This window comes from Fragaria vesca, linkage group LG7 (assembly GCF_000184155.1).
Source record: "Fragaria vesca subsp. vesca linkage group LG7, FraVesHawaii_1.0, whole genome shotgun sequence".
In the NCBI taxonomy this organism is placed as follows: Eukaryota; Viridiplantae; Streptophyta; class Magnoliopsida; order Rosales; family Rosaceae; genus Fragaria; species Fragaria vesca.
In genome coordinates, this window is record NC_020497.1 from 20,705,510 (window position 1) to 20,727,428 (window position 21,919).

Below are 21,919 nucleotides of genomic sequence, written 5' to 3' on the forward strand. Positions count from 1 at the left end.
TCTCTTCTCTCTCTCTCTCTCTCTCTCTCTCTCTCTCTCTCAAGCTGAGTCATTCCCACGTGTGACCACCTAGGTAAGTTGGCCCTCTTCTTTCTGTTGGTAAGAAAGCTCAGTCTTTTTGCTCAAAGTTCTGCATCAAATTTCCTTGGAAAACTAAACCATGCAAAGCAGAAGCATTGCCTTTCTCACCCTTAACCCTTTCATCCTCAAAAGGATATATACTTAGTTGGCAGCTATTTGATTCGATTGAGGAACCTATATATACATACATATACACCAAACTAATTTACCTATCATAGTTGATAAATTAGGAAAACTATGCCCGCAGGGAAGTGGGAATCAATTAACTAATTAACATTGCAGATCTTAATTTGTGATTAAAATGAAGGAAACAGCAAAAGGAACAGAATAGACAAAGATGAAAAGAGAGACTAAAATAAGCATTGTGATATATATGGAGGTAGCAAACCCATGTGAATGATGTGATTCAGAGATCAACTTTGGTAGCACAGACACGTATATATAACTTAGAATGCAAATTTCGTATATCCCCACGCAATTCATCCATCCCAATTTCTAAAATCGGGTGTTGATTCATGCAAATTAGTACAAGTACTGCTTTGCTTGAACAAGCAGCTTCCTTGTAGAAACAAAGTACTTGCTAAATGCTTGTTTAAGAGTCTAATTAGTTCATGAGCACGTCGAAATGTAAGCACTTTTGTTAGAGTCCATGGACGGCAAAACAACCACCAATCAATGGCTAATTTAGGACCTCGAAGAAATTGATCGAGTCCGAATTAGGGGTCTGAATACAGAACTGATCGATCGTAAAATAGACAAAACTTGTTTGATCAACTCAAGTAATTAGCTTAATTCAGACATGATGATGATTTGGAATTTCAGATTAGAGTAATTAGTTGCTTTGGGGCCAAGGTATATCCAGGTTGGCCACACAAGGATCTGACACATAACCACCTCACGATATTTGTATTATCCTAGCTTTCCCCATTTCTTCTTTTCAGAACTTAGAATTTCACCTCCCTCAGGCCTCAACCTTTCTTTCTGTGAATCTATAAAATCTGTCAACTCTGCTCCACTGAAACCTCTCCCTCCCTCATTTCTATAGCTCTCTGATTCTTGGAGATTGAGAAAATAGATCAAAAGAAGCATTATTTTAGTGGAACTGCATGTGCTCTAGCTAGAACAACACAATATACTCACTTTAGTTGTATGATAATAATCCCACCGTGCCTCCATTATAATCTGATACTCTCATTCCGTCTCATATATAATCACTCCCTCTTCATTTCTTAAGCCCTCTCCCTATCTTCCCTTTCTCTTGAATTTCCTATCCAATTTGAGGATACTACTTAATTTGGAGCTCACTAGTCAGTAACATAAAAATGGGTGAAGAAACTAAGCCGGTGAGTAATATATTCGTGCTCCCGATCATTTGCTTCGGCATTTCTGTGAATTGTAATGCTTATATATAACTGATTCATGTTCATTTGGTATTGTATAGGAAGAAGCTAAGGTAGAGGAGGTTAAGTCCGAAGAGAAGGCAGAGGAGAAAGCAGTAGAAGAGAAGGCAGCAGAGGAGGAGAAGAAGGAAGAGCCAAAACCACCAGCTCCTTTTGTTCTGTATGTGGACTTGCATTGTGTTGGCTGTGCAAAGAAAATTGAGAGGTCTATCATGAAAATTAGAGGTATGCATTTCCTGAAAATGGCATGCATTTCACTAATTCACTTGGTTTAATTAATTAGTTTGCTAATATATATTGTTTCTTGATTGATTTGTAGGGGTGGAAGGGGTTGTGGTAGACATGGCTACGAATGAAGTGACCATAAAGGGAATAGTGGAGCCTCAAGCAGTGTGCAACAAAATCATGAAAAGAACAAAGAGAAAGGCTAAAGTATTGTCTCCATTACCAGCTGCTGAGGGTGAACCTATTCCAGAAGTTGTTGCTTCTCAGGTCCAAAACCACCACAAATCCTTAATTGTACAAAATCTAATCAAATTCACAACTGAAGAAAAAAACTAAAGTTCAATATGTTTATGCTTAATTCAGGTCAGTGAACTAACAACTGTGGAACTCCAAGTTAATATGCACTGCGAGGCCTGTGCAGAACAACTTAAGAAAAAGATACTCAAAATGAGAGGTAATCAAACTGCATTTCATATACAACTTTCTTAATCTAGTTTCATCTTCATTCATATATGTCTTGAAGAAATTAATGGTTTGATTAAATCTGCAGGGGTACAAAATGCTGTGACTGATCATAATAGCGGGAAGGTGACCGTGACGGGGACAATGGACGGAGACAAGCTAGTAGACTACGTTTACAGACGAACAAGAAAACAAGCCAAAATCGTACCACAACCGGAGCCTGAACCGGAGAAGAAAGAAGAAGCTGCGGCGGAGAAGCCAGCGGAAGAAGCAAAGCCGGAAGAGCAGAAGGAAGAGAATGCGGAGAAGAAAGAGGAGGAAAAGCCGGCAGAAGAGGCAAAGAAGGAAGAAGAAGGTGGCGCCGGCGGTGGAGAGAAGGAAGAGCATAATAACGACGTCGTTCAAGGCATACCGGAGGAGGAATTGAAGAGGATGATGCAGCACTATTATCAGCCACTTTACGTGTACGAGAGAATCCCTCCGCCGCAGCTCTTTAGCGATGAGAATCCAAATGCATGTTGCATTTCATAACTACTTGCATGCAAAATTAAACGTTCATTTCGTGATGGGAATCGTTTCAAAACATGCAAGTTAAAAGTTGTTATGTTAGTTGACGAAAATTAATCATGTTAATTATATGTATAAAAATGCATGTAAGTTTTATGATTATATATATAGTAAGTGCCACCACTCGTGACGGGAATTTTAGACAAGTTTAAGTGGGGATGGTATACGTTCATGTCAATTTTGGATTAATATTTCATCCAAATTGACGTTTTAATAATACTGTTTCTATAAAGAAATGTGATTCTATATTCTGTTATTCTTTCTTTCCTGGTCTCAATTCTATTATTTTTGTTGTTTATGTGATGGGATGATGGGGACAATCATCTATTTCCATGTGAATGATTGTTTGTTTGTGGTTTATACTCGATGAATCTATATGATAAATCTCACCAAACTATATATACAGAGGAATTTTGGATGATCGAAGAACATGGAGCAACCCTAAAAACTATAATAATTAAGAACAACAAAAAGACTATGTAATTAGAGATCTATGTTTTTTGTTGTTATTAGATTTTCGGATTTACGTTTGCAGGTTATGTAATCAGGCATGTTTCTTGATTAATGATTTATTCATTTCTCTCCAAACAAAAAAAACAACAAAAAGACATTGTCGCAAAATTGAAAATTCCAATCACTAGAGATAGAGTAATATTTTCTTCTACGTTCGAAGAATCAATTAAATCAGTTCCCCCGGTATGTAACCACATAATAATTTTTGTTTGTCTAAGCAAACCTTAACAACTGTAGAATAAGATTGCGCTTAGTTTATTAATCGTTTAAGTCAGTGAAAAACAACTCGATTAATCCACAGGGCAGTTAGTAGATACCATTGTCTATTTGCATGTGTTCGTAATATTAAGTTTCACTTTCTCCGGTCATATCAAGAAAAGAAATGATCCAACAATGGATTAGATGAGAGTTGCTCACGCATGCGTTAACTTTCAACCTCAATAGAGTTCTCCACCAGGAAAGAAACACTTTCAAACATCTTTTTTAAAGATCATGCATCCCTGTACTTGAAACAATCATAGCCTCATATATAGGTCTTCTTCAATCTAATCCCTATCCTTCTAACATAGTAAGATTCACGAGGGTTTACTAGCCCCGACATATATATTATTAGCTCGAAAAATTCGAAATCAGCTTATATTTTATGTGATGAAATCATTGAAATGAATGGTGATTGTCTTTGTTCATGTCACATGTATTACAGAAATAATCAATGATGAACTGTGGATCGATGGAGATTCTTCAACTGATTAGAAATCAGTGGCGTGGGTTTCACATGGTGGGGAGCAAATTGTATTTGAAATCCGAGTCATCTGGGATGAAGAGGACCCATTTCTTTGGTGATTCTAACATGGAGATGATGGTGATGTATTCCTTCACAAACACCTTTATGTTTGTCTTGTTCACAAAACAAGAACGCAGTAGATCGATCGAGCGGCCTTCGTGGCCAATCTCGTATATATCTGGGAAACTAAAGTGGGAAAGAATGTGAGGCTGCTTGAATAGGTTGAAGAAAACTCTGATAATCTATTAAGAAAATCATTAGAGCTATTTAGAACCATCAGCTAGCGTTGAAAGATTAAAGTTAAACAAATTAAGTAGCTAGCATTCATGCATTTAGTTCCAATGATCGCGAAAAGCTAGCCAAACTTGCTCGATAAGGAAAACAAACCCACATGGGAGTCATATATATGATCCATCTGAATTCTATCCAAGTTAAAAATAGTAGTACTGCTGCTTCTGATCCATCCATGCATGAAAAGGGAGCTGGGATGTCGAAAAAATGGCACTTTAGGGGGTTTTTATATCCGAATGGTTGGTATAAAGCCAGCTGCATATGCATTCCACTTCATCGCGACCAGTCATGATCCACCTCGATTAAGATTGTTCATATGCAAAAGTATATCTTTACTATCAAAATTCAAAACTATCAAGTACTGAAGCCGACCTCAGTATATGCCATGCTAAAGCTAGCTTAATTAGCTTGTATATATTTTAGAGCAACACAGAGCATAGGAGAAAAACACCCTTCTGCCTCATCAGCCTATAGCTTTATTTCCATCTTTTTGTAAAGAGTGTTAAGTAATTGGAATATTGATTAGTTTAGCCGAGATCCACCATGTATTTCAAACTCTAGTGGATTGACCCTGGCCTCTATATAAAGCCTCACAGTTGATGCAAAGGATAAAGTTATAAACCAATTACTCTTAGCTATATATAGGCGCTCGATCGATCTGTATGTATAGCAAGGTACGCGTATTTGAAAAGTAGAACAAGGGATCGGAGCCAATAGTCTTAATTAGCTTTCATGATTGCACATATGCAGTTTGGAGTAGTTTTTTAACTCTCGGTAGTTCTACTGGTATACCAATCATGGCTGATATGCAAATCGTTCTGGCTTCGAAAACTAGTGTAGAGGCGCAGTATGTGGAAATGATGGTTCCTCTCTATTCTCCTGGGTGCGAGAAGAAGGTCAAGAAGGCCCTATCCCACCTCAAAGGTATGAACTAGCTCGCATTAGTCAAGTACACTAGTCTATAGCTCTTCTTCGTTTGCTTCTTCAGCATCCTTAATCCTAGCTCATCTTAGTTTAATTAGTTGGCCAAGGTACCATTTGGCCCGATCAATCTTACATATGGAAACAAGTTTTCTGGGCCTTAATAATGAAGATTTTGCGTTTGTGCACACAGGAATATACTCGGTAAATGTAGACTACAGCCAACAAAAGGTGACGGTTTGGGGAATATGCAACAAATATGATGTGCTAGCCACCGTAAGGACCAAGAGAAAACACGCTTGCTTTTGGAATCCGGAAGACAACGATATCGGAGAGGAAGGAGAAGAGGAAACGGAGCAACCGCCGACAACGACGATGTCGGAGTCAGACGACGTCTCTACACCACCGATTGCAAAAATAAAGTACTTATTAAGACAGCCTTCTATAAAGGCTCTCACTAGGGTTCGCTCTTTGAGCTTGAAAGCATGGAAGAATGTGTTTACCAGGTCCTATTCATTCTCATGATCGAGTTCATCAATTAACTTATATAGTAATTAAGGTACTTGAATTACTGTCAGCTCAGTGTTAGTAATTTGTAAAACAAGATCGATGAGAAGTAATGTTATCCCTTCTCCTCTTATATACAAGATCAATGACAGTGTCATTTGGTGTTCCGGAACCAGAGAATAATTACTCTATATATAATCCGGCCAATTGGTTTTATGATTGTCTGACTATAAATTGAGTGAATGTTCACCTAACTAATCGCCCAAGATTGACAAATTTGAATGAAATATATCATTCAAGTACCTTTAATTCCTTGACTCTTGTTATAATAAGAGTATCTCCAACAGCTTCTCTATAATTTCTCTATTATAGGGAAGCAAAAGTCAATGCTCCAAACAATTTTTCTTCTACAACTCCAACAGATTTTATATTTTGGAGATTTCAAGATGATTCCCCAAATCCTTCTATAAAATTTGGAGAATGCTGTAGATTTGGGAAATTTGGGTTTCTCTTTCATCACATTCCCTATTTTGGAGAAAGTTTTAGAGAATCTGTTGGAGCAAAACACCTAAAATCTTCTCCAAATTGGAGAATTTCAAGAATTTGGGGAAGCTGTTGGAGATGCTCTAATATTCATAAGGGTCAGCATGCACATGTGCTCATACTATTAGCAACAACTATTTATGAACCCGACGTCTTATGTCGCCAGTATCAGATTTGGCCAAAATTTGTGTACATTATCAATTGAAAAACCAAATAAGTAACATGCGTATGAATAATGCATTCTAAATAATCCAAACATAAGATAGATACTCTTCATCAAACCACAACTTAATTTCTTGTTATATTTTCGCACCGGCCCAACAACATAATTAAGCTAGATTTAAAGGCACACACCACATGACATTATATTTGTAGATCAAGACTTGAGAAAGATTAGTCCAATCCACATGATGAGGTCCATCCCATATCCAAAATGATCCAAGGAGATATTGCCACATCAGCCAACAGAAGGTTTTTTCAAGCTAGCTAGCCAACAAAAACGAAGAAGAAAAGTGTATAATTAGCTTATGACCAGCCGAACAAAACGTGATTAGTCGTAAACTTGTAATGATTATCATTTGACTAATTTTCATCAAAGTATTCCATTCAAAACATGCCTATCAACCCTAGCATGTTAATTATATATGCATTGACAAATTACAAAACAGTGTTATTTGTTAGATTTGCTTACATATTACTGTCTCTTGTTTAATCATGTATTTTTCCACAAGTAATATACCTTATCAATAATTAGCTCTCTCTCTATATATATATATATATTCAAAGCTAGCTATAGATGGCTCACCTTCAAAGTTCAAAAAAACCAAACTGGCTCAACTCCACACGTTTACAACACCTAAAAGCTACGTATAGAAACTCATTCTGAAATTCTCGTTGAAGACGCACTTTGCAGGGTTTAAGCTACCTGCTATCTTACCCCGGCCTGCAGATAACAACAAGCTAGCTCCTCTCTCTCTCTCTCTCTCTGTCGATCTCTAGCTCTCAAATGATAACGGTAGCCATAGCTGCGGAGCTTCTAGAGGTGTACACGGCAGCGGTTGCGAGGATGACGGAGCGGTTCTTACCTGCACAAACGCGCAGCGTACCATTCTACGGTCTCACCAATCTTCGTTTGTTGCCTGCTGCTTCTCCGGTCGACCACCAAGACGTCGACGGCTCTGCTTCTTCTTCTACTTCTTTTTATCTCTATTTTTGATCCAGTATACGTACGTAGTCTTCACTATGTCGTCCTCGATCAGTTCAAGAGGAATTATTGCAGATAGAGGCCGGTCGGTTTCTTCCTTCTTCTTCGATCTTTTCTGTTGGACTAGTCTTTCATTCATTAATTCAATCATTAGTTTGTTGGCGATCGAATGCATGCCAAATGCAGTGAAGAAAAATTGTAATAGATATATGTAATAGATACATGGACTATTACATATTCTAATCTGCGAAAAGGCTATATGTACAATCCAAAGATATATGATTTCTGTTTAGATTCTGATAGATATCGATCCAATACTGGACATGAAAAACCAAAATAATATAGCCCTAGCTAGTTATTCAGTTCTGGCCCCAATATATTGATCGGCTGTTGCCTGTTTCAGGCAGCTAGCTATAGATAGCTTTGAAATTTGAATCATACAAGTCTCTAACCACAACATGATGATCACAATAATAGATGGGTCGACACACTGTTCTTTCTCATGATCATAATTAAGCTCAATAATATTGATATGTAGAATTTATGTTAAACCGACTTTAGCTGAAGGGGATCGAGCTGTTGAGTACTTATGTATACGTAATTGGATCTCAAGCAATCGATTTCGTGAAGCTAACTAGCTAGCTAGGTTCATGTACTACTGCTTGCATTATCCCTTTGATGATGAGATCAACTGTCCTTAACATACAACTCACACCGGCCGGTGTGCCCTCTCCGCCGGCCACTTGCGTCCATTATATCAAAACATGTTTTCTGTGTGACATGCGTTGCTGCACCCTCTTCATAGAGAGAGACCCCATAGATAGATACTATACATGCAAAATTACAAATGGAAGAACGTACTCATCACGCTGTATCTATATATCTAGCTACATTGATGTTATCATCTCTCTTTCATCCATCTTATCTAGTATTGTACGTTCAGTTTTACACTGCATACTGATTATGCATGCCCCCATAAACAAGAACAAGCAATCCCACTATGACAATCAATGCTCAAGGATGTATGGCATAATCAATTAATGTAAAACAGAACGTACAAATTACTAGATGATGTATACGTAGTTCATGTATATATGTACGTTCAAGGATGTATTCAATGAATTTTCACTTATTTCTTAATGCAAATCACTTGTTGCTTATTGGTATAACGCAACAAAATATTCTAACCATCATCAAAATAGTATCCAATAAGGTAATCTCGAATGTAGTTCGATCCAGCTATTTTATATTGAGAGCATATTCAATACATAACGTGTATCTTCACATACATACATGGATGATCGGGATTAAATGAAATAATATAGAAACATGGTGGTCAAATAACATATGAATTGTTATGAACGGTTAAGATTACGTCGTATAAATACATGTCGTATATTCAAGAATTTTCATTTTATATTTCATAAAATACTAAAATGTAATATATATGGTAATAAGAAGGAAGAATTGTAAAATACCAAAAAGTATGGGGAGGTAAATCATTTACTCCAAACAACAGGCACTCTTGTTGTAAATAATCACAAACCGAAGACCAAAACTCAAAAGAGAAGAGTGACTTCTACCAAATTTATGTTCCTTGTTTTGGACGGTGTAGACCCAGACGGCACTGCCACCACGGACTCTCTCTCTCTCTCTCTCCGTCTCTCCTCACTGTTTTGGTATGATTTTATCTCTAATTCATCCAAAAATCTGAGCTTTTGTACGAAATCGGATAAGATTTGTATAGTGTTAATAGAAATGAAGCAGATTAGTTTTGGATTTTCTGTTCCTGTTATGTTTGATTGCTTCAATTTTGGTCTGGTTTCCTGATTGTTGTAGTAGAAATGAATCCATATTCATACAGAAGCTGTTCTGCATATGAAAGTTTTGATCTTTTGTTTACAATTGTGGAAAAAGAATCAATCTTTATTTTCACTGATATGATTTCTATGTTATCCTATGATCCTGATGATGCTGGATGAATTTTCTGTTGATCATTGGTAGGCATTTAATTTGAAGTTTTCAGCTTCTGATGGTCATACTTATGTAAAATCTGGTGGGTTTTGATCAATTTTACCTAATTTATGTGTTAGAACCAAAATTTAAGAATGATGGGATTTGGGACTTATGGATATGGAGGACCCTATTTGTCATCGTCATCATCTTCGAGTTTATCAGCTCTGGCACCACCTTTTACCGTGGAGCGGCCTGTTCCTAAGCCCATTTCGAGCCCACTGGTGGAGTCCTTTACGCCACTTGTGGAGGTGACTGAGCAACCTTATGCTGCCCCTCCGAATTCTACTTTGCACAACTGGCTCCCTCCTCACTCTCCCAGTTCAGTGCCCAATTTCTTCACCAATCCTCCCCCAGCATTCGATTCAGTGCCTTCATCCAATGCGTATAGATATGCAGGCTTGCCGACTGTTGACTCATTCAGTACAAATTTGCCTCCGATGAACTCTGTCAGCATGCCTTCGTCCAATGCATTTTCTTATGATCAACGCTTGGATGTTGCGGCAACTAGCTTTGTGGAAGCTAAACCGTATTATCCCTCTTATTTATCGCCCACAATTCATGGTGATAACCCCGTGGTGCCTCCTGATCAACCTAGTTATGACTGGCTATCTACTTCTCAATTTGCTCCCTTGGATGGGTCATCTCACAAAGAGTACACTCAAAGGCCCTCTTCTTCAAAGTATACAGCTCAGTGGGGTAGCTCATGGAACGGACCAGCAGAGTGGGAACAGGGTAAGCAGGGACAATTTGATGGAAGTTTTCGACCAAAGGAGAATGATGTATCTAATTTGCCATATAATAATTACCTGAACCAAGGTATGTATTCCCTAAAAGTTATTTAAGTGTGGGTATCTAATTGGATTATTTATGTCTGTAATGTTTTTCGTTTCTATTTTCACTGTGTTGATGATATGTTACGCTTATCTTTAGTTGTTTCCTGTTTGCTTCCTATACTGCATTTCCAACAGTATTTATAAAACAATATGATGATTATGTGATTATCTTTTCCAATGTGCAGAACCTCATTCCTCCAATAGCTTGAAGTCATACGGTGTAAATGAAGTAGCATCCCACAATATCCCAGATTGGAATGGATCTGTAAATGCAGAGCATTTAGGAGATAAATCCTTTGTGGGGAGAAATTCCAAATTCAGCCCCATTGACTTTACAAAACCCACAATGGGATCCCTTTCAGTGGTTCCGGAAATCCCTTCTAAGGCACCATCCTCACCTTTTATCGGGAAGTCTACTTATGGTGTTTCATGTGAAAAAAGACAGCATGATGCTAGTTGGAATGATGTCACGTCCATTTCAAAGTCTTCCCCTGCCTCTATCATCAGACCACCGGCTATAGGCACTAAATCTTCAGAACCAAAGATGGGTCTATTCAAAAGATTGAATTCCGGAAGAGATGCAGCAAATGCAGATCATGGTGGTTATTATCCCTCACAGGAGTCTCATCTCCCACAAAGTTTTGTAGACAAAGTTCCTTTTGACTCAAGCCAACTCGGCATTCACCTAGGAAGAATTGATCCCTTCTCTGTGGAATCATCATCAACAAAAGACACAGCACTGCCAAATAATGGAAGTATCAGCAATGATCCCTTGGACCATTTGTTTAAAGTAAAACCCGGACTTCCAAATTCACATGTTAAACCTGATGGTTTTGATGCGGCAGTTAATATCAATGACTCCATCAATTCTTTTCTGAACTCCTCTGAGAATGTGGATCCCAACAATCCAGCTGTGGACTCACCATGTTGGAAAGGAGTTCGTGGTAGTCGTTTTTCTCCATTTAAAGCATCTGAAGAGGGAGGTCCAGAAAAGATGAAGAAACTAGAGGGCTGCAATGGCTTGAATCTTAATATGCCAATGATCTTCTCACTAAACACATGTGAAAATATCTCTACCCAAAAGCCGGTTGAGTACAATGAATTTGGATGGCTGGGGAATGGTTTGCTCGGAAATGGTTTGCCACTTCCTTTGAAGAAATCTTCAGTGGAAAATTCTGCTTTTGGAGAACATAAATTAGATGATACCACGAAGACTACCTATTACCGAGAATCAGGGCATGATAGAGGGCTTCATGGTTATATTAATACCCCTCATTCAGGGAGTGGAGACAAGTCCTCAAGTCCCTTTGAGCATTCTTATATTGTGCAAGAAGGTTGTGGAGAAGGTGGATTAACAACCGAATCAAAGAACACAACATGGAGTGTTGGTGCAGATGTTAAATTGAATATAAATGACACCCTGGAATGTGGTTCGTCTCATACCTCTCCTATCGAAAATACTTTTTGTTCTCCCTCTGTAGAGGATGCTGATACAAAGCTTACCACATCATATGGGGAAGAATCCAATATGAATATGGATATCCAGATGCTGGTTAATAAGATGAATAGCTTGTCAGAAGTGCTGCTCGTCAATTGTTCAAACAGTTCATGTCAGTTGAAGAAAAAAGATATTGACGCCCTAAAAGCTGTGATCAATAACTTGAATAGCTGCATTTTGAAGCATGATGAAGATTTTTTGTCAATGCCAGAATCACCCCCTATCCAGCAAAGTACTATCAAGTATATTGAAGAGTTATGCAAGCCAAATAAGGTATTTCACTAATTTTTGATTTTATATCAAGACTTCATTCTCTGACGAGTAATGGTGTTTTGTCATGAAGTTGCTTACTACTTAATACTCCATGCTAATGTTTTGCTTGGCTGAATAAATTCGTCAGGCTTTGAGTCCAGACATGCCGCAGTTGACCAAGATATTTGCTCCTAGCATTCAGGATCCACTTCATCTTCAGGGTGTTCAGAAAGTAAAGAATCATGATAATCTTGTTAAGAATGATGATGAAGTTATAAGTTCTGTTTCTGCGAAAAGTGACATCGACTTTGTGAAACAAGAAGAGATGACTCAGGTACCCACTCTCCTTGGTCTTATATACTCTACTAAAATAAAAAATATGGTGCTCAATTGACATTGAGGGATGACAAAATACAAATGGTTTACTTCATTTATTTCTCATGGATAGGATATAAAGAAGATTCTCAGTGAGAATTTCCATACTGATGATACACACCCTCAGACTCTCTTGTACAAGAATCTATGGCTTGAAGCTGAAGCTGTAATATGTTCCACCAATTACAAAGCTCGTTTTAATCGTCTAAAAACTGAAATGGAGAAGTGCAAGGCTGACCAGTCCAAAGGTAAGTATGATAACGTTCACCCATTCATTGTTCTTTACCTATAAACGATAAAAGATAAACTAACTTTTCAAATTAGAAAAAAAAAAAGAAAAAAAAAAGAAGAAGATTCTATTGGCTTTTTCATCATCTTCCTCATTTTTTATTGTACAATTTTTATTTTTATTTTCAGATGTGTTTGAACACACTGCTGATATGATGACACAATCGAGGTCTGAGGTTTGCGTTAATTCAAACCCAGTTGAGAAATTGACATCTGAAGTTCAGGGTTCTCCATTGCCAAAGTTAAATCTCCAGGAGTCACCCACTCTAACTCAAGGAGATGACAATGTTATGGCAAGATTTCATGTCTTAAGGAACCGCATTGAGAATTTGAGTTCTGTGAACGCCACCTTTGGGGATGAATCCAGCTCAACTCTTTCTCTTGTTCCTGACAAGGTTGACGAGGTTGCACCTGAAGCAGATGCTAGGCCCTCACCTAGGATCTCCCTCCAGGACTCTCCCACATCAAGCATAACTGGCCTGTCAAATGATTATGAGGCTTCTGTTATGGCCAGATTTCATATTATAAGAGACCGGGTTGAGAACTCTAAATTCATTAGTGATGCCAATGTGGAGGATACAGCAAGCTCCAAGGTCTCTCGTGAACACGAGGCTGAAGAAGGTGCATGTGAAACAAGTGATGATGGCCCAATTCAGGAGTTAAATATTCAGGATTACCCTGGCTCAGTTCAGGATTACCCTGTTTCAACTTCAACCACAACCGGCCATGCATACCAGTATGAGGATTCCGTTTTGGCCAGATTTAATATCCTTAAATCTCGGGTTGACAACTGTAGTGACATACCTACAGTAGGGGAACTCCTGGAAAGTGTTGATCTTGGATATGCTGGTAAGAGAAACCTTGGGCCTATTATTTGCAACAGATCAGAGGATGGAAGTTCAGATGTAAAAGAACAACCTGTTTTGCAGAGTCACATAGCTGACAATAGCAAAGGCAAGTGTATGGACGCAAAGGAGTTCCATCTGTTCGTTGAGGATGATCCTGGTCACATGATCAACAGGCCTGCGAATCAGCTTTCTGCCGGTTCTCCTGATCAGAGCACTTCATCAGATTGGGAACATGTCATGAAGGAGGAGGTTTGGGGACACAGCTGTTGAACCTGATGCTGGATGTACTGTGTCTAAGTGCATTGTTTTGCTGTTTACTTGAATGATTATATTAAGACTCTTAAAACTTTTAATCATCACCTTCCACTACGAAGGGGGTGTAAATGACTGGTATGATATGTACAAAGTTAAACTTGTTACTTGTGTAGATGTCATGAACATATGACCTCTAATAGTCTTAAGTTCATAATCATTATCAGCACACTTGCATTCATTACTGTATGTTGCTGATACAAACAACTTTTATCATCGTTTTGGTTTCGCACTTCCGCCGGAAAATGAAACTGTGTTTACCGGCTTCAGTGAGCAGCAAACAGTGCAATCCGGGGAGTCCATGGATAACAGCTATCGTATCAACCTGGTTCTCTGATAGGGTACATTACAGACGTCATTTTCTTATCCATTTCCTAAAGAACTTTATTTCCGGACCCAGCATTTGGGACAAGATATTCACTTGTTATAAAATCCCTGATATGTAGGCAAAAACAGAGGAAGGGTTTGAAAGCAGCATAATGCTTAAAAAAGCTTCCTTGGGATTCAAGCTTTTTTCCCAAAAGATCAAAACAGGGAAACTGACGTAGACGCAAATCAAATATAGAACCGACATCTCTAACTACTACATCTTGGAGTTTCTTGCTCTAGAGTCAAACATGATCCATAGTTTAAATCCAGGTACGCGTTAAATCTCTCTGGTTTCTTATAATATGATTCAGTCATGGAGTTATAGGTCATCTATCTTAACTCCATTCTACTTGTCTCGTTCTACTTGCTTAAAACTACATGTAAGCTTTGACGAGCTAGCAACAATGACATTGTAAAGCTTAGCTGGTCAGTGGCTGCCCTCTCACTTGCCACCGCAGCTGGATTGCTTAATTTCCTGATTAGCTAGCTTCTTATTAATAAACTAATTTGTGATTAACGACTTCACGTACTCTTTCCCAGCTATAAATGTGAGAACTATAACGTGTGTATAGCATTCACTTAAGTACTGTGATAAACTGATAATCAAACAGTATCGAAGAATGAGTTCACAGAATCTAAAAAGCGTGTATATAGTTTTGTTTTGTGTTCTGTTATGTCGAAGAGGTGTTGATTCACAGCTCCAAGTTGGGTTTTATGGAGGTTCATGTAACATAGCGGAGTTCATTGTGAAGGAGGAAGTTCGAAAAGGGTTCATTGGAAACCGAGGAGTGGCAGCTGGTCTTGTGAGACTGCACTTTCACGATTGCTTTGTTAGGGTGAGATTATGTTTCTTGTGAAGAAATGATGTTCACTAAATATTATACACTAGCTTTTGTTTTATCATTTTATTTGTTGCTTATATGTTTATTCAGGGCTGTGATGCATCAGTGCTGATTGATTCAACTACCTCGAATACAGCAGAAAAAGATGCACCAGCAAACAACCCGAGTCTACGAGGGTTTGAAGTCATCGACAATGCCAAGGCCAGACTTGAATCTATATGCAAAGGTGTCGTATCATGTGCTGATATAGTTGCTTTTGCAGCAAGGGACAGCGTTGAACTTGTAAGACATACATACAAACACCTCTTCTTTAACTTTCTTAGGCCTCAATTCTGATACGACTTGATTTGTGGCCACAATGCAGACTGGAGGGCTTGGCTATGACGTTCCTGCTGGAAGAAGAGATGGCAGAGTTTCAGTAGCTTCAGACACATTCACAAACTTGCCTCCTCCAACAGCCAATGTCAACCAACTCACTCAACTTTTTGCAAACAAGGGTTTCACACAAGATGAAATGGTCACTCTCTCTGGTAATTGATCAACCTCTTTGAATTTAATGGTTCCTTGCACAACAATCATGATCTCTAATTATGTCGCATTATGCAGGAGCACACACAATCGGGCGCTCTCACTGCGGTTCTTTCAGTAATAGATTGTACAGTTTCAATGCAACAACAAACCAGGACCCTAGTTTAGATCCCAGATATGCTGCGCAGTTGAAGCAGCAATGTCCACAAGGCAACACAAATCCAAACTTGGTGGTTGCCATGAATCCTTCCAGCCCTTTCACAAACGATGTAGCCTACTACGCTGACATTCTGGCAAACCGAGGCTTGTTCACATCAGACCAAACTCTCATTTCAAACTCTGCAACCGCAAACCAAGTTAATCAGAATGCCAGGAATCCCTTCCTGTGGAATTACAAATTTGCTGCTGCAATGGTGAAGATGGGCCGACTCGGTGTCCTCACCGGCAATGCTGGTGAGATTCGGGCAAATTGCAGGGTCATCAACTAGCACAAGGGAGGGAGGATGGCATGGTTCCTACAACTTTAAATAATTATGTGATATATCACGCATATTGCTCTCAAGTATAAGCATTTTTTATCTATAAATTCACCGAGTGCCTTGACGCCCCAGCAACACTTAAGATTTGCCAAATTATGGATAACACTAGAGCGATGAAGAATAATAAAGACCTTCATAAATCATGAGAAAGATATCAGCAATACAAAAGCCGTGCTGTTAATGTCTCGAGTTTAAAACTAAAAGAAAGCTCAATCCGGCATAACTAGATAATTACTGACACTGACAACATATATCAAAAATCTCATGATCAAGTAAATACTGAAGATTATTAAATCCTCAACCACATTAAGTGGTAAGCTCCATGATAGCACTGACAATGTCCCCGCTGTGAGTCTTGAGAGCCTTGACTGCCTTGCTCCTTGATACCCCAGCCTGTGTCATGACCAAATCAATGTCCCGAGCTTCAACACCGGTTTCATCAATCTCTTCTTCCTCTTCATCTGCAGGGGCTCCAGCACCAGCGCCAGAAATCTCTGGTTTGGCCATCACGGAACTCATGTCTGGCATCCTGAACTGCTGGGCAGCCTGTGTCTGTAGCTGAGAGCTCAAATCCTCAATCTTGGCCTCACCAAATATGACATACGTGTCAGAGTTTGGACTCTTGAACACATCAGGTTTCGAGATAAAAAACAGAATCTGTAATGAGAAAACACGATCAACATCTAGCATTAACTAACATATCGATTTGCTTGCACAGGAACCCAAACAAAAATTGTACAGAAACATCCGCTTACGTTTTTGGCTCTCTTGATGGTGACCCTGCTAACACCAGTGACTTGCTTCATCCCAAGCTTCATCATTACCTTGCGACTCTTCTTCTCACTCCTGCTTTGCTTCGAAGACTCATTTCCACCTGCAACACACTCTTTAGTAATGTCGACTTATCCGGCCTAAATTTGCAACTGAACACCAAAAAGAAAAGCTCCAAGTAAACAAACGAACCAAATCTAAGGCTTTTCAAACTCCAAATCCAGCTCATCTAAGTCGAAAGCTTCCATTATTTCAATTAAATGCAAACTAGTCCAAGCTAAACTTATATATATTAAAAGCTCATTACAGTAAATCAGTCATATAGTTCAATTTAACCATCACAAAATACGCAATCGAAACCCTAATTCAGATAAAAAAGGAGAAAAAGCAACCACCTTGAGCGCCGTCTTCCTTGTCGTCGTCATCGTCGTCGTCGTCATCATCGTCATCCTCATCGTCCTCATCCTTCACATCCTCCACGACGACCTCCTCATCTTCTTCCTTGTTCTGCAAACACATACAAATTTTCACTACACAAAACCACAAAGCAAAATCCAACACAGAATTTCCGAGAGAAGCAAAGCGACGGACCTGAAGGCCTTTCTTGAGGGACTGCTCGGTGGACGGGACCTCTCCGACGAGCTCCTCCTCGACGAGCGCCGGCGACATCTTGCGGTGGTTGGTCGGAAGTTTTGAAGATAAAAAGGGGATAGCAGAGCAGAAGAAGATTAGGGATATATGGCGCTTTTCGGTTGTGAACTTGTGATATAATGGTTTTGTTTCAGCGAGGGTTACTATTGGGCCCGCGTTTTGGGCTTCATACTCTGGGTTTTCACGGCAAAAAATTATTAATTTTGAAATATTTGATAGTTCAGTGGTGTTCACATGATCAGTAATTGACCAATAGATTCATGTTCAGTCACTGTCAGTTTAATATCCAAGGTTGAAAACAAAACAACTTAACTTAAAAATAATTCTCTCCACCCTTGGATGTAAATCTGACAGTGACTGACCATGAATCTATTGGTTAATTACTGTCTAGGTGAACACTATTGTTTGACAGCAGGCGTGATGTCTGTTTCTTTAGACATACGCAACTAATCTCTTCTTCTTGTTTATTTTTCAGATGACTACTGAACCCTCGAGGATCAGATTTGAAATATTTGATTCAGACAGACTTGAGTATCACCGATGGGTATTTGATGTTGAGAAATATTTGATTCAGACGGACTTGAGTATCACCAATGCTCTTATAGGGAACTGGCCGAATAGTGGAAAGCAAATCTTTCTCTTTGAGAGTGGTCTCAACATCACATACTCATCTGTGGTACTCAAGTTCGTGTGAGTCCAATATTTCAAATTTGATACTTGGGGTTTAGTAGTCATGTGAAAAATAAACAAGAAGAATATATTAGTTGCGTAGTTTAAACAGGCATCCACCACAACTACAAAATACCTAAAGATTGAGGGTCTGAGGATTAGATTTAAGACCAAGATTTGTGATCGAATCAACGTTTTTTTCTTTTCTCGATATGTCCTCTCTTTTTTCCCAATATGTGCCAATAAAATTTCTTTATCATAGCATTTATACTATACTTGATCACCACGCGAGGTCGGGATGTAGAAGAAGCCACCCGAAAGAAAGCCCAAGGCAATGGAGAGTAGGGCACTCTGTGTACTGAATATGAATATATGATGACGACTTCAATCGACAGAATTGTAGTTCAAAGGTATATTTAAAATAGAAAACGGTGAAAACCGCAGTAGAAAAGCAGATCATAGCATGCTAATAAGATTTTAGATTTTGTATTTACTTTTCAGCATCACATAGCATCAAACGATCTCAACTTCATACTAATGAAAAACTGATGATGTTTGATTCATTCACCAATCATCAGTAAGCTCCCTATAAACAAAACTATGCACTTGAAATTCAGCCCCTAAGCACTTTACTTACAATGTCTCCTATCCCATTCGCAACATGGATTCTGCAAAACAGCTTCAAGCATGAGATTGTTCAATGCTTAAGCACAGCTGATACCGGCTTTCTCAATATCCTTTCCTGCTTCCAGACACCATTGCTGTCATAAGCATTACAATGTGAGAACAACGCATTGTTGCTAGATGATGACCATGACTTGCAGGGAGCTGCTGTGTCGCACACATAGCAGTAACACTGCATACAAATCACAATTCACAAATTCAAATTAAACCCCAAGTCAAACAAAACTAATGGGATACACTTATTAACAGAACTGATTAAACTGCATTACCAGCTCACAGTATTTCTCATGCGCCGTTGTCTCAAACGGGAACTTAATGCACATATGCCTCGAATGTGGAAAATCTCTGCAAGCCACCTACACCATTATCAACTCAAATCAAGACTGTGTGCTTCACAAACTCAAAAAGCCAGTGAAACCAACCCAATGCAAATGCAATCCATTGCCCTCCTTTCAGTGTTTCTCTTCCAACAAAGTCATTAACACTTATCCAATGCTTATGTTACAGATTCCATTCAACCCAATCATATAGATTATATATCAGAACAGTCGCAACTCAAATCAACACTAACAAATTCAAGAACCCAGCAAAACCCTCTTCCTTCTGTTTTACATTCCACACTAAAGTTTAATCCTTTTCGATTTAAAGTTTAATCCTTTTCCAGACCCAAAGAAAAGCTCCTAGGGCACAAAATCCAAACAGAGCAAAATTCAAGATTGGCAAAACAAACAAACAATCAAACACCAAAACCAAAATGGGTCATGACCAAAATCCAAACCTGCCCTTTCTCTGCAACAATGGCGATCTCCGGCGACCCAGCAACCTTATCCGCCACAGAACACCTGTTCATCCCAATCGGGTCGAAACCCAGAATGAAGCAATCATCGAGCTCCTCGTAACGCTTCACATCGTCCTCTCTGGTCACAATGAGGTGGTGCCTGATCGGAGTCCCGTCGTCTTGCTCTTGTTCCGGCCCGGACGAAGTGGGCTTCTTGGTAGTGACGGCCCGATAATGCTTATGTTTCTTCTTCTCCGGCAGAGGAGGAGTTGGGGTCGATAAATCGATCGGAGAAACTGGAGATTTGTCGAGGGTTTTGCTCATTTTGATTTTCAATCTCTCACTGCTTCTCTGAGGGGCGAGGGTTTTGCGTTTTGGGGGCATTGGGGGGACACAAGATTTGAATAGTTTATTTTGAATTTGGGGTGTTCTTGCTCCTCTCTTCTGCCTTGGATGAAATAATAGAAACGACTTTGAATTTGTGGGCTCTTTTTGAAGGGGTTCGTCTCTTCTCATTATCAGGCCCACTCTGCAAACCCAAAAGTTGGGCTGTAGAGAAGAGGACTTGTAAAGTCATACACATATGAGATCTCGATCCAACGTGTTATACTAGTCGATATCATTTGATTCAGTGACATAAGTAGACCTGTAAATTGACCGGATCTGGAGTTGATCTACCTGGATCCGGATCCGGATCCGGATCCGTAATAGAAATTTTAGATCCGTATCCGTAATAGAAATTTTAGATCCGTATCCGACCCGTTACCCGCCGGATCTTTGATAGCTAGATCCATATCCGGATCCGACGGGTTAACGGATAACCGACCCGTTAATCCGATCCGTTTATAATTATAAATATTTTCAAATTTTAAATAATAATTTCTTAATTTTATCATAAATTTTCATAAAACACTAATGAAATATTATAACAAACTAAAGGTTTATATCAAAAGTTGAATTACATGGCCAAAATACTCCTTAACAATATACTAATATATTCAAAATATTAACAATATACTAATATATTCAAAATACTAAACCTTCAATGTATTTAGCAAAGAGCATAAAAAGAACATAGACATCATTAACCTTCAACTTCATCAAATGATCATACTTTATACGCAATTTAGACGTTTAGGTTATCTAAATAATTATTATATTATGTAATATTTATCAATAATATTATATTTATAAAAAATTATTTAATTATTTTAAAACGGATCCGGGTCCTTAACGGATCGGATCAACCTCGATCCGTATCCGATCAGTTTAATAAACGGGTTAACGGATCCAGGTCCTCAACGAATCAATGGGTCTAATTTTCGATCCAAACCCATTTAAAAACCACGGATCCGGAGTAGGTCTGGATCAAGATCCGATCCATTTACAGATCTAGACATAAGCTTTGTTTGTTATTGTGAATGCGGGTAAGTTTTGAGTTTGGCTTATGAACTTCTTAACGAAATAGAATGAGACACGTCGATGTGAGATATTGTTTGGTAAAAAAGACCAAAACAAGAGAACGATGTCTCGTGTTATAGATTGAACTCGTACATGTTACTCATGTTAGCAATGAGTGATCGGATTTGGGTCATGCCCACTTTTACTAGAAGAGGAAGGACACTACATTTAAATCAATGATTGCTTCGTGAAAGGGACTCGTTGAATGGATCATGATGCTAGGTCTCCATAATTCACTCCTCCTTGAATGGTTCATGATGAATGATTGACGTGTTCTTTGCATCATCTGATTTTTGATCCATCTGGGCTCATAATAACCCCAAGCTTTAGGATAATCGTATAAATTGTTCAAAATCGGATTTGGTAGAGCCAACTTTCTAGCAGGATAGTGACAATTCGTCAATCTTTTAAGGGGAGCTTTCTTTATTCAGTCTTCTTCCTAAATTTGTACAGATAGATCCAAAAAATGAAGGGGTTGGTGATGAAGTTGGTGAAGGAAATAACCTATTGGTTGTGCAATTTTCTCCAGCTTCCCTAATTATTTTCATCTTTCTGGGTAACCAAGCTCAATTGCTTCCAGAAAAGTAGTGGGGTCGTTATGTTAATCGCACTTTCTTCTGGTCACCAAAAGCTGCATATATAGTTAGTTATATACATGGATCAATTGCAGGTCTACATCTAGATCAAATATTACGTGAGATGTTATC

At 38.8% G+C, this 21,919-nt stretch overlaps 6 protein-coding genes across 6 annotated transcripts; 4 read left to right on the forward strand and 2 right to left on the reverse strand.

Annotated features, from left to right (window-relative positions):
* Positions 1 to 1,020: 1,020 nt before the first annotated feature.
* On the forward strand, positions 1,021 to 2,982 carry LOC101311046. Its single transcript, XM_004307860.1, has 5 exons — positions 1,021 to 1,424; positions 1,523 to 1,706; positions 1,801 to 1,973; positions 2,070 to 2,160; positions 2,257 to 2,982. Exons 1-5 carry the CDS (start codon positions 1,404 to 1,406, stop codon positions 2,697 to 2,699), a joined length of 912 nt encoding a protein of 303 aa, XP_004307908.1. The 5' UTR covers positions 1,021 to 1,403; the 3' UTR covers positions 2,700 to 2,982.
* Positions 2,983 to 4,954: 1,972 nt separating this feature from the next.
* LOC101301546 lies at positions 4,955 to 5,769 on the forward strand. Its single transcript, XM_004309044.1, has 2 exons — positions 4,955 to 5,247; positions 5,438 to 5,769. Exons 1-2 carry the CDS (start codon positions 5,121 to 5,123, stop codon positions 5,767 to 5,769), a joined length of 459 nt encoding a protein of 152 aa, XP_004309092.1. The 5' UTR covers positions 4,955 to 5,120.
* A 3,840-nt stretch (positions 5,770 to 9,609) lies between these two features.
* LOC101301835 lies at positions 9,610 to 14,103 on the forward strand. Its single transcript, XM_004309045.1, has 5 exons — positions 9,610 to 10,330; positions 10,533 to 12,118; positions 12,246 to 12,431; positions 12,546 to 12,720; positions 12,890 to 14,103. The coding sequence occupies exons 1-5, from the start codon at positions 9,610 to 9,612 to the stop codon at positions 13,876 to 13,878; spliced, it is 3,657 nt and encodes a 1,218-aa protein (XP_004309093.1). The 3' UTR covers positions 13,879 to 14,103.
* Positions 14,104 to 14,868: 765 nt separating this feature from the next.
* On the forward strand, positions 14,869 to 16,171 carry LOC101313359 (peroxidase 5-like). The gene is made up of 4 exons (XM_004307868.1): positions 14,869 to 15,125; positions 15,222 to 15,413; positions 15,496 to 15,661; positions 15,738 to 16,171. The coding sequence occupies exons 1-4, from the start codon at positions 14,910 to 14,912 to the stop codon at positions 16,145 to 16,147; spliced, it is 984 nt and encodes a 327-aa protein (XP_004307916.1). The 5' UTR covers positions 14,869 to 14,909; the 3' UTR covers positions 16,148 to 16,171.
* A 141-nt stretch (positions 16,172 to 16,312) lies between these two features.
* Positions 16,313 to 17,643, reverse strand: LOC101314225 (nascent polypeptide-associated complex subunit alpha-like protein 2-like). Its single transcript, XM_004307871.1, has 4 exons — positions 17,561 to 17,643; positions 17,365 to 17,476; positions 16,954 to 17,072; positions 16,313 to 16,855 (listed from the first exon to the last, which is right to left on the reverse strand). The coding sequence occupies exons 1-4, from the start codon at positions 17,636 to 17,638 to the stop codon at positions 16,505 to 16,507; spliced, it is 660 nt and encodes a 219-aa protein (XP_004307919.1). The 5' UTR covers positions 17,639 to 17,643; the 3' UTR covers positions 16,313 to 16,504.
* Positions 17,644 to 18,957: 1,314 nt separating this feature from the next.
* LOC101302126 lies at positions 18,958 to 20,135 on the reverse strand. Its single transcript, XM_004309046.1, has 3 exons — positions 19,752 to 20,135; positions 19,243 to 19,329; positions 18,958 to 19,145 (listed from the first exon to the last, which is right to left on the reverse strand). The coding sequence occupies exons 1-3, from the start codon at positions 20,133 to 20,135 to the stop codon at positions 18,987 to 18,989; spliced, it is 630 nt and encodes a 209-aa protein (XP_004309094.1). The 3' UTR covers positions 18,958 to 18,986.
* Positions 20,136 to 21,919: the final 1,784 nt, after the last annotated feature.